Raw genomic sequence first — 12,424 nt, forward strand, 5'->3', positions numbered from 1 at the left:
TAAAATGTCACACAAGTAACGAACTGCCACTGGTTTGTATTAGTCTAAGTCCTTTATGTGTTTACTCCTCTGCATAAACCTATAAAGTGGGCACTGGCATTCTTGCACGAGGAAAGTTAAGAAACGTGCCTATGATCACAAAGTAATAAAAAGGAGTTCATACACGCTGCACTATGCCATTCTGCCTTTCAATAAAGAAAAGAGAATGAATCCAACAGGAGGACTCTTATAAAGCTTTTAAAGGAGAAGTAGGATTCAACAGACAGGATTCCAAACAGCAAAACATAGGCAATATAATTCCAGGCAAAGGAAACAATCTGACAAAAGCCAGTGAAGTAAGAAAGCATGATACACGGTTCAGGAATAGTAACATTCCTGAGCACCATACATGGTTCAGGAATGGCACTTGTGCTGATACAGCTGCAGGGAGGGGTGTGAGATAGCCTGGGAAACGGTGCATCTTCAGTGACAAAGCACAGGCCCTGGAGTCAAAACATTCAAAACATACCTGCTCTGAAACCTGCTTAACACTAGTGTTACCTTGAAAAGTTATTTAATCTCACTGATTTCCTCAACTATAAAATGAAGCAACACTATCTGCTTCACCTGGTTGCTATGAGGATTAAATGAGATGGGCATGGGACATACATTTGGCCAAGCATCAGCTGCTTTTGCTCAGCATCTGGAGTAAGTGGCACAAAACAGAAACGGCAGACAATCCATTCTGGTGGTGGCAGTAAAGACTAAGCATCTCTACTCTGAAAATCCAAAATCTGTAAACTCCAACCTGAAACATTTTGAGCACTGCTATCATCATCATACTGTAAGTGGAAAATTCTATACCTGACTTCAGGTAACAGGTTACAAGCAAAATGCAAGCCCACTAAAGACATGTAAAATCACCTTCAGGCTATATGCATAAGAAACAAAAACATCATTTTTAGACCTGAGCCCCAAGTCCTATAGATCTCTTTATGTGTATGCAAATATTCCAGAATTTTAAAAAAATCTGAAAGACTTCTGGCCCCAAGCATTTCAGATAAAGGATACTCAACTGTAACCTCTAATGCAGAAATTAGCTTGTCAAGTCTTCTCTGAAATCTCAAGCAAAGAAATCTCTCCTTTGTTTCGACAACTTTGTTCAGACCTGTACAATATCAACCCAGAGTCATTATTCATGATGAAATCATTAAATTCCTTGAATTCCTGTCAACCCGTGCTCATTAGGACCTCACTATACTCGCAAAGCAACATTTTTCTCATGTGTTGCAGCCATCCCTTCTTTTACCTCTTTCTTTTTTTCTTGTCATATATCTACATAGATTTTATTTTTTACTTGTAAATCTGTTAAGCTTTTCTGAAACAGCTACTGCAAAAGTTGTTTACATCAGAAAGTCATTTAAGTTTTTACTCTTTTGTACAAAAAGCAGCAGGCAGCTGCTAGATGATTCATAATTCACTCTTTCCTCCACCTGCTTACCAAGGGCCTTTCCTATGTCCTTTCATTCTTTGCTCTGCTTTTCTTGATATCCCTTGGAGTCAACCAAGTACAAGCAAGCATCTTTCCCACTGTTCCAAAGAAGGGATTGTTGGAGTTGTTCCTTTCAGAGGGTGCGCCCTGCTCCTATTAGACAGATAGCTGCTGCAGGCACCTTCTTTCCCAGTTGTCCTCATGGGTTATACTGTTGCATTTGACATCTGTTCCTCCTCCTATTAGGGTTTAAAGTTCTAAGAGTATCTTAATTTTGATAAAGCTATAGTATCTGGCCAGGCATAGTGATGCACACCTGTAATTCCAGCACTCAGGGGGCTGAGGCATTAGGATCGCAAAGTGTTTTGAGGCCAGCCTGGGCTACAAAACGAGTTCAAGGTCAGCCTGAACTATATAGTGAGTACCTATCTCCAAGAAAAAAAGAAAAAATAACCCACCAAATAAATATATAATAAAATAAAGCTAGAGCTTTGCTTTGCCCCTCCTCCTTTCTTTTTTGAGACAGTCTCACTATGTATTACAAATTGGCCTTGAACTCACTATGCAGCCCAGGCTGACCTGGAATTTACAGAAGTCCTCCTGCCTCACCCTCCCAAGTGCTGGAATTACATGCATGCACCACCATGCCTGGTCTAAGTATTTGTTTTACATCCTTTTTACTGTTCTGAATTCGTTTCCAAAATTAAGATATCAGACATCTTAATTCTGCCTCTTATTTTTAATGATGCTGCAATCCAATATTTTAGAGATTAATATTGTCCTACTACATGTGATAATATCTGCCTTGTTGTATTTTCCAAAAATCTATGATTCTAGGTGTTTGAATAAGAACAGTATTATGTTTGTCTTTCATCTGGGGTTGCAGATACATTATTAACTTCTCAGGAACACAGAAGCCATTTGTGCTGGTACTTCTTGGGAATGATTTTTAGACATGTTAAAAACATACTGACCATTTTAGCCTTATACTAGACAAAAAGCATTAAACTTTTGAAAGAAATGAAAATGTTCTCACCTGGATCTGATTCCGCAGCTGCTCCGCTTCCTGCCTCAGTTGTTCTAGTTCACTCATCCTTTCAATTTAATTCAGGAATTACCGGAGAGCAACTGTTAGAAAGGAGAGACAGAGAGATTCAGTATTCCATTTGCATCTTAGTCTACGTACGAAATACTGACGTATAACAAACATTTCTTCTAAAACTCAAATAGTCAATTGTTACTGGAACTTAAGTGAATAAGAAATACAGATCTAGATTATTCAGAGAAAGGTTTTTTGAGGAATGTGGATGGATATTGTCAGTACCAAAAATCAAGTCACTTATGTCAAACTCTTGCAAAATGGAGACACAGGCCATGAAAGAGTCCACAGATGCTCATAAAGGAATCATCTTAGGAATTCCTCAAAACCACGGTATTTCAGATGAGCCACATGTGCAAGGAAACTTGCCCAGTAACAGCTGCCTTGCCCAATCAGCTAAATACTACTCCTACAAGTCCTAGTTTCAAAACAACCTACATGAGCTTGCCCCTTTTTTCCTTAAAAATTTCCCTGCTCTAACCTTTTCTTGATGTACTGATGGTCCCCCAAAGCACACAAATGTACTATTCTAGGAAAAACCCTTTATTTTGGAATTTTGGTTTTGTCATTAATTTTAGGTTGATAGCAAGCAGAAGATGGAAGCAAAATCTTGAGCTGAGTGTGTAAGACTAGATTACAGGAATCAGAACTATATAAATGTCCGGTGAGAAATACTTTACAATAGTTCAATGGGAAGCAATAAACATCTCCAGTTGGATGTATGTATATGTACCTCAAACTTATTACTTCAAAACTGATTCCCACAGTTGCCAATCTTATTTACTTTTAAAAATTTCTGAAGCTTAACCTTTTCAAAGTTCATTGTTCAAGCAAGGTGAAAAAACAACTGAATCCCATCCTACTTCTAAGGTTTCTTTATCACACAGATGGCACTTCCATCCTCCAACTGTTTAAGCTAAAAAATCTTGGAATCCTCTTTATTTGTTTTCTTCCTACCCGCTCCATCTAACCCATCAGCAAATTATGCCAGTTATTCTTTAAAAATTATCCAGGATGGCAACTTGAGACCATACTCATTAGTGAAATAAGATACACATGTGAAAACATTATATTGTCTCATTAGTGTGAGAAGCCAAAAGAAACATAAGTATGTGTATGTATATCTATTTAAAAACAGTAATATAGTTATACTACTGATTTCCCTGAATTCACTGAAAAGAAAGATTAAAAACAGTTAAGATGGTTATACTATTGATTTCTCCAAGTTCACTGAAGAGAAAGATTTGTGCTGGTATTGAGGTCTTTTGCTCTGGGTGAATGATTTGGGGATGACAATCTGCAAAGTATTATTGCCCCCTGATTGATGTGTTCTGAAATTCAGTATTAAGTTTTCCTTTCTTTCTTTTTTTTGGCACTGGGGATAGAACTCATGACTGCGTGCTTGGTGTCTCTGGATTTACTCTTCCCTCGACCTGGACTACTCATACCCCTGACATGTTCATTGCTTGTTCCCTTATGTCACTCAACCACTACCCTCTCAGAGGAGTCTTTGCTGACAGCACACAGGAACCCAACCACTCCCCCACTTTAGGCTACTTGCCCTGCTTTATTTTTCACGGTAAGAGTCAACATTGTTTAGTGTGTATTTACTGAACTTGTTTTCTCCTGATAAAAATGTAAGCTCACTGAGGCAGGTTCTTAGTTTTATTCTTTGTTACATGCCCAGCACATAAGATGCTTTGGTCTGCTGTAAATAAAAAATGATCTGAAATAGCTTAGGAAGTAAAGGAAAATTCATTATAACAAATTAGAATAAATCTCAGAACCAAAAGAAGGAATTACCATTTCAGAAGCATATGAGAGACTCTTTTATCATTGTCTTCTTACATCAGATTTTTCAAATAAAGACTCAGTTAAGAACTAGCAATACATTTGCTCATATTCCTCAAGGCCCTTCTGGCTTCTTTTTCTCTATGATGCTGATTTAATAGACAAAGACCCTTGTTCTTAGAATGTCTGACACTGGGTTAACTTCTTTATCCTCTATGCTGAGTATAAACTGGAAGTAATGTCTGTAGGCTAGAACATATCCAGGTTCAATATATGGATTTAGCAAGAATCCTAGATGATGCCACCACTTCATACTACAGTGCCGCAGAATAAACTTAATGCTGTGTTACTATTAGTGAAGCTAATTCTGGTCAGTGTGTGTGGGAGTTAATAGTGTAATCTTTTTACTTTAATGTTCCCCACTTTCATTCAGCAAATAATCTGTGAAGAGCCTCTGGTTTTCAACTAAATGCTTATCATCAGCACCTAACACACCCAAGTCTCTCCCTTGCAGGGGGCGTGCTGCAACCATGGTTCAAATGGACCCAGCTCATGCAGGCAGTAGACCCTGGCATCATCAATGCACTGCTTTTTGCAGGCATGCAGAATGTAAGAGTCATGGGATCAAGGTAGCTTTCACCATATTTTGAAAGAAAACTTCGGTAGCTGGGAGATGTGCTGTTGGGTCAGGGTCCCTGTAGTCCCAGCAGGGCGATGTGTAATGCAGATGTGGGAATAAAGCTGTAGTGGAGACTCAGTGAAGGGGAAAACACCAGCAATGTGCAGTGCTCATGAGGGAAATCTGCCAGCAGCATGCAGACCCCACCCAACAGAGTGAGGGTTACAACCTCACTCTGCAAGTGAGAAGGCATGGAGCTGCAGAAGCCCTTCACAGCTCTCATCCCACCACACTGTGCAATGGATCCAGATAAGAAGCTTTAGGATTTAGTGTCTGTCTTGCTGAATTTTGGTCTTCTTAATATTTTTCTTATTCCTACCTTTTGGAGTGTTTACCCAGTACCTCTCCCACCACTGTACTTTGGAAGTATGTAACATAGCAGCTCACAGTTGATTTGCTTGAATCTTGGAAAAGACTTGGACTTTTTTTTTTGTCTTTTGTCTTTTTTATCGGTACCGGGGATCAACTCACGACTGTCTGCTTGCAAGGCAAGCGCTTATGCCGCTGAGCTAAATCCCCAGCCCCAAGACTTGGACTTTTAAGCAGTGTTGAAACAGTTAAGACTTTGGAGACACTTGTGGATGGAGAAAATGCATCTTGCATTGTGCAATGCACACGTGCCTTAGAGGTTCAGGCTCGGAATGATATGGTTGGCTAAGAGTCCACAAGGTGCATATATGTAAGGCCTGGTACCCAGGATGGCTGCTAGGAGGGAGGGAATCCTTCAGGAAATGGAGCCTTCTGGAAGGCCGCTAGGTGTGGAGACAGAATAGGCCACAGTTGTCACTCACTGCTGCCACCCGCATCTGGTAGATTCCAGCCCCACAACTGCCCCAAAACAGATTTTTGTACTTTCTTTCTTTGGTTTTCGTTTCATTTTTCCCTGTCTTTTGCTCTTTATTTTTATTCTTTTGCTTTCCTTTGTTACTTTCATTTGTTAACTTTTTAATTCTTTAGCAGTATTTTTACCTCACTTTTTTCTTCCCTTTCTCATCTTCCTTTTCTCTTTTTCAAGTTTTACTTCTTTTAGTTTCCTTTTGCTACTCCATTATTATTATTATTACTACTGAGTACCATTAATTTTTAGCTAAATTTGACTCTATGTTATTATGGCTAAATTATTTTATATTTTTATAAAATAATTTAATTTTATAAAATAAGGGTTTTTTTGGAGAAAAGGTCGTGTTACATAGTACAGGATGACCTTGAGCTCACTATAAAGGCAAGTTTTCAAGCCCTAAACATCAACCCAGACTTTTACTTTCTGAAAACTTAGCCTTCAAAACTGATGAAGAAGACTTTTTACAACAAAGAAATCCTAAAGAAACACATGACAACTAAACAGCATTGCAGAAAATATTTAAGAGAATCTTAGACAGACAAGGAGGCCACCAGCACCAAAGAGCCCTAAGGAAAGTACACATCTAACTGGGAGCATAGTTAAACAAAAGGAAAAAAGTGAAAGAATCGCACTCAAAAACAATGCCATGATATGATTCAATAAACACAACAACAACTTTTTTTATTTTTTATTTTTTGTCTTGAAAGTTTTTATTGGTACCACGGATCGAACTCACGACTGCCTGGTTGCAAGGCAGGCGCTTATGCCGCTGAGCTAAATCCCCAGCCCCACAACAACAACTTTTAATGTCAGTGATCTCGCTTCCCCAATTAAAAGACACAGACTGACAGACTAGATAAAAAAGGAAATGCAATCATATACTACCTACAAGAGACATGCCCCATTCAAAAGGAAATACACAAACTAAAAGCCAAAGGATGGAAAATGATTTTCCATTTTACCACAGCCGGAGCAAGAATAGCTATTTTGTTTTCTTCTTTAATTTACTAGTTCATGTTTGCAGTACACAGTGATTACATTCATTGCGGGGATTTGTTACATGTACTGAACACATTTTTAATTGATTTTACTCTCCCATCCCTATCTTATTTAGACACAGCTCACGTGAAGCCAAAACTGATCAGAAGAGACAAAGATGGCCACTCTATACTGGTAAAGGAAATGACTTAACAGGAAGAGGCAACATTGTAAATATCTATGCACCACATGTCCAATGTCAAATGGCTGTGTACTCAACTTTGAAAAAGGAAAACTACGGGATCTAAATAAACAGATCAATATAACCGTAGGAGCCCCCATCACAATTAGACCAACCAGACAAGGAACAATAACAAAAAATCAACAAAGAACTACCGTAGTTAAACTACACCGTCAAACACGTGGATTTAACAAATCTCTCTTAAGAGTTTTTGACCCAGCAGTAACTAAATACATATTTTTCAAATAGTCCTTTTTCCAAAACAAACCATACCTGGGGCTACAAGGCATCCTTAAGTAAATACAAAAGAATTTAGATAATCCCTTGTATACTACTAGATTATAGCAGACTAAAGCTAGAAATTAACAGCAAAAGAAAATAGAGACTACACTAGCACATGGATATTAAATACGTTATTGAATAATAGGTACATCACAAAAGAAATCAGGAAAGAAATAAAATTCCTAGATTCAAACAATGAAAGCACAACATATCAAAATATATGGGACACAAGGAAAACAGTTTTAAAACAGAAGGTTAAAGCTATAAAAATTCACCTGTGAAAAATAGAGAGGCCCCAAATAACCTAAGGATGTATCTCAAGATGCTAGAAAGACAAAAACAACCCATATCTGAAACCAATAGAATTTTTAAAAAAAATTTAAAAATTAATGAAATCCAGACTCAAAAAAACAATATAAAGAATTAATGAAACAATGAGTTGGTCCTCTGGAATGATGCGAAGGGAATCAAAAGATGGAGACAGAAGGGAGGGAAGAGGAGGGGAAGTAAACAGGATCATGGTAGGTATCATGATCATGATATGTATATGTACCAATTTCTCCATGCTGAATGTATTTATGAGGTATTACAAACATACACTAATAAAACTGAGAAAAATATTCTTGGCTACACATCTCACCATCACTTACTGTCCTTCAGTAAGAGCTTCTGGTTAGATTTACGGGCACATGACCTATTTCTTCAAGTAAGATTCTCAGTTCTCCAATCTAATTTGTATCTAGCAGAGTTCAGCTAAGTTCAAGCAGACATGATGGGAAGGAAGCAGCCAGTTAGTTGTAAGGCAAGAGGCAGCCTGAAAAATGTTTCTAAACTGCAAAGCCAGACCCCTTGTGATGCTTGTGCCAAAGAAGTGCAAACTTTCTTAGGGTAAGGTCAAGGCTGTCTTCCCCCATTCACCCTCCTCTTTCCTTTCTATTGCTAAAAAGTGAAACCTTTCATTCTTTTTTTTTTTTTTTTTTTTTGTCTTTTTCGTTTTTATGGGTACCAGGGATCGAACTCACGACTGCCTGCTTGCAAGGCAGGCGCTTATGCTGCTGAGCTAAATCCCCAGCCCCAAACCTTTCATTCTTAAAAAAATAAAAGAATTAGCTTTGCCACTTGTGAGAAGACTTTATACAGATTCTGTATGTTAATTTTTTTCTCATGTAACAACTGTTAGGGTTTTTTTGTTGTTGTTGTTGGTATTGGGGAATCAAACCTCACATTTACCAGGCAAGCGCTTGTGCTGTTGAGCTAAATAAATCTCTGGCCCCAATTGTTGGTTTTCTAAGAGTACTAAAAAATGTGAATCTAGCATAAAGTACTAAAAAATGTGAATCTAGCATAAAGTCACAGATTACAAGCTACTCCCAGATAAGCTCTGTTGTAGTCAGGGGTTGCAAGGAAAACAATTATATACAGGACACATAATTTATAGTATTATTTTATGATAGTCACCCAGAGTCAAATACAAGAAGTGCAGGAAATCTGTCCACATACTAATGACCTAGAGAATCCAGCTGAGGGCGTGGATCCCACAACAATGTCCTGCTGAAAACCTAGAGCCTGTGACAATGGCCCCCATGAGTTCAACTGGAGGTCCATAGCCTGTGACAATGATTCATGCAAGTCTCTTTCTGTGCTGGGAAGGCCTTGGTCAGCAATGGAAGCTAGAAAGTCTGTGCTAATGGGGTGAAGGATCTGTGATTGTAGGTTGAGGGTTCTGCCCTGGAGCTGGGAAGAGATGCTCAAAATAAGGACCACCGAAGAGTACCCCAGTCATCCTCTGTGACAGTCAGGTTCTGAGTTCCTCTGAGGATAAGAACAGCAGAGTTTGTATCAGGAAGCCAGGGTGATAGCCTTTTCCTGGAGAACCAAGGCTTTATTTAATACCACCACTAAGGAGAACCCACAATGCTACTCTTCCTCTCCAGGTCTCCTTTGTATGCTGGCAACTTTCCTTAGGTGGGCCATCCATACTCAGCACCACACTGATTCAGTTCAACTGGTATTTAAATTGACCACTAGTTTTATATCCACAAGTCTAGAAGCTAAATCTAACAGGGTAAAACGAGGCCATAAAACGCACTAGGTGAAACCCATTTGAGAAGTCTTAGTATATTATGTTTGTTTGTTTGTTTGTTTTGTTTTTTAAGACAAGGTCTCATGTATTTTGGCCTAGGCTTCAACTATGTAGTTCAGGTTGGCCTTGAATTCACAATGATTCTCTTATCTCAGCCTTGAGTGCTAGGATTCTAGGCATGTGCCACCATGACCAGCGGTAAATTATATTTTGAAGATGAAGTTCCAAACAAATTGCCAAACTGTATGTAGATGTGTATATATATAAAATTAAAGTGTAATAAAAATTTAGGCTTCTTGGGAATATTTTTGTATCAAGTATAGTTTATTAAGTAGTTCCCTCAAACTGTGCCTGCAACATGCTCAAATTCTGAGACATGAATTCCTCTATGGGCACTTCTATTAATTAATAGAAAGCAAAATCATCTTTCTACTGGTTGCTTTCCTGCAGCTCCTTTGTAAAGTCAGTTTAACAAAAGATGAAAATCAGGAACATGGTAAAGTATTTTTTAAAACTCTGTGAAACCAATATGGGGAAAAAGAGAACATGAAAATTAAGATGGGTAAGTGAGGAGAGAATCAGTAAGACAAATAGTCACCCACTACTGAAGAAACTCTCCCCTGGGTCCCAGTTAGGCTGACCAGCTGCAGCATAAATCAGCTCAGAGCCTTCCATAAAGCTCAAAGTAATCAAGATGCCAATCTGCAAGGGAGTAATCCAAAAAATAATCTCTTAATGACCAGACTTTCCTTGAATTAATGAAAAAGGAAGCAATTATAAACAAATATAAAACTTTTCCATCTGTATTTGTTATAGGTGTAACAGAAAATTGAGTAGGATTTTTCTCCCAAGATCCCTATCTGGTGCATGGGTCCTGAAGCTGGAGACAAAGAGGTATCAAACAATTCCAATCTACAAAAGCGGAAAGCACACGTTCCCTACCAGCATAAAAGCTCAGTGATCAACTGTACCCCAACCACATCTGCTGTTGCTGATTGTTACAATTATCCCTAAGTATAAAAAGACTGAGGACAGAAGGAAAGGTTAGTTACAGGAGCCAGTCAGTGCAGTGTGTTTCTGATGTGGAGTTCCTTCTTCGCCCCTAAGAAACAGAGAAAAAGCTTCACACTTGGAAAGGATAGTTGCAAGGTAAAATTCAAATGAAGGATTTAACACTTAGGATTTTAAAACCAATTCCTTCAAACTAACAATAAAAACAATACTAATCCAATAGAAAAATGTGCAAAGTTCTTAACTGGAAAACCACACAGTGAAATCTGCAGAGGCCAATAGGTAAATGAAATGTTACTAAACATCACAAATCAGGGAAATGCACATTAAAATAAGATACAATTTATTTATGGAAAAGTATCAATTGCTTTCCCTCTGACAACATATTCCACATAAGCAACTCAAAGGAGAGGTTTATTTGATTGTTTCCTGTGTGTTTAGTCCATGGTTGGTTGGCTCCAAGGGAAGAAGGGCATGGAAAGGAAAGCATATAACCTACTACGTCACACTCCCAGCGACCTACCTCTTCCTAACCAGGGCCCACCTTCCAGCATCTGAAACTTTTGGAAGACATTTTAGATCTAAAGCATAGTATTCCAGGCATGGTTCCCAAAAAGTTCGTATCTCATGCAAAATGCATTTAATTCACCTCTAAAAGTTGCCAAAGTTCAACAGTTCTAGCACTGCCTGAAAGTCCAAGTTCAAAGTCTCTTCTGAGACTGAAAGCAAACTCTTAGTTGTAGGTCCACAAATAATGTTCTCATTCTCATTCCAAAAGTGAAAAACGAGAATAAAAAGGAAGTGGACCAAAGCAATGCTGAAACACAGCAGGACAAACATTAAGTCTCCAACAGTGGGGCAACTGGTGGTGGGATGTAAGCTACAAAGGGCAGCCTTTTCTCTATGGCCTTAGTGCTGTAGCCTACATGGCCTCTCTTTTGGTCTGGCTCCACATGCTTGCTGCCTACAGTTTCTTCAATAGATGTTCCACATTCCAAATTCCTGGGGACTCCCCCTGTATCTCTGGATTCACTCATAGCTCCATGCATCACTCTCTCAGGGGTACACTGCCCGATCTTCCACATCTTCCTCTGAAGTCTGGGTGGAAGCCTCCATAACCCCGTATCTCTTATATTCTGCAGTCCTGAAAACTCAGCACCATGTGGATGATGCCAAAGTCTACAGCCAGCCTGAGCAACAGCCAGGCCTCCTTGAACCGCATAGACAGAGGCCTTTGAATGCCTTGATAGCTGAGCTGAGGGGAACACTCCTCTAAGTGGCACTAAATGAGCAAGGTATCCTGGGGCTCTCTTCTTTCAAAGTCTTTCAAAGGAGTTTTATGCTTTTACACCCTTGAGCTTGCAATGAATAGTTAGGCCATTTCCTGAGTTGCCTGCAAGACACATATTCTATAGTTTTGACATGAACATTAGAATTGCAAGCTTTCACAGGTGTACTGTATAAGACAAATGAATTCCACTTATGCACCTTCTCCTAAAATGAAATGTAAGTTGGGGACTTATTGTACTTGACTTCTTTTTAATGTTAATCTTTCTAGCAATCTTTTTTCCTTGGCCTCAACTTTACAGGTGCTTCCATTCTGGGAAAGCTGCACATTTTTCAAATCAGAAGGTCCCATGTTTTGCTCCTGATTCTCACTGTAAATCTGGGTAAACACAGCAAGGCACACTCATGCTGCAACCTGAACACGGGGCTGCCTTGAAGTATTCCCTGTCAGATTAGTGTATCACCTTCAAATTTAATCTCATACAAAGTCTTAAGACGTGGACAAAACACAAACTCTATGCTAAAATGAAACATGCATAGCCTCTAATGCAGTTTCCATAGAGTTCTTAGTCTCAACTAAAGCCTTATAAGCCTCACTTTAATTGTCCACATTCCTACTAGCATTCTGGTCTTCTGTGCTCCTATCAGGATTATTCATCAA

The 12,424-nt window shown here is 38.8% G+C and overlaps 1 protein-coding gene across 2 annotated transcripts in view; it reads right to left on the reverse strand.

The window, feature by feature from the left end:
- Gnb4 (G protein subunit beta 4) overlaps positions 1 to 12,424 on the reverse strand; it is a 48,834-nt gene that overhangs the window by 26,668 nt on the left and 9,742 nt on the right. For both annotated transcript variants that reach the window (XM_063227218.1, XM_003467545.5), the window contains exon 2: positions 2,508 to 2,599. In XM_063227218.1, the coding sequence (XP_063083288.1) occupies positions 2,508 to 2,564 (57 nt within the window). In that variant the 5' untranslated portion in view covers positions 2,565 to 2,599. The remainder of the gene's footprint in view (positions 1 to 2,507; positions 2,600 to 12,424) is intronic.

Source organism: Cavia porcellus, unplaced genomic scaffold (genome assembly GCF_034190915.1).
Source record: "Cavia porcellus strain 051 isolate PalLab524CR breed Dunkin Hartley unplaced genomic scaffold, mCavPor4.1 scaffold_17, whole genome shotgun sequence".
Classification (NCBI taxonomy): domain Eukaryota; kingdom Metazoa; phylum Chordata; class Mammalia; order Rodentia; family Caviidae; genus Cavia; species Cavia porcellus.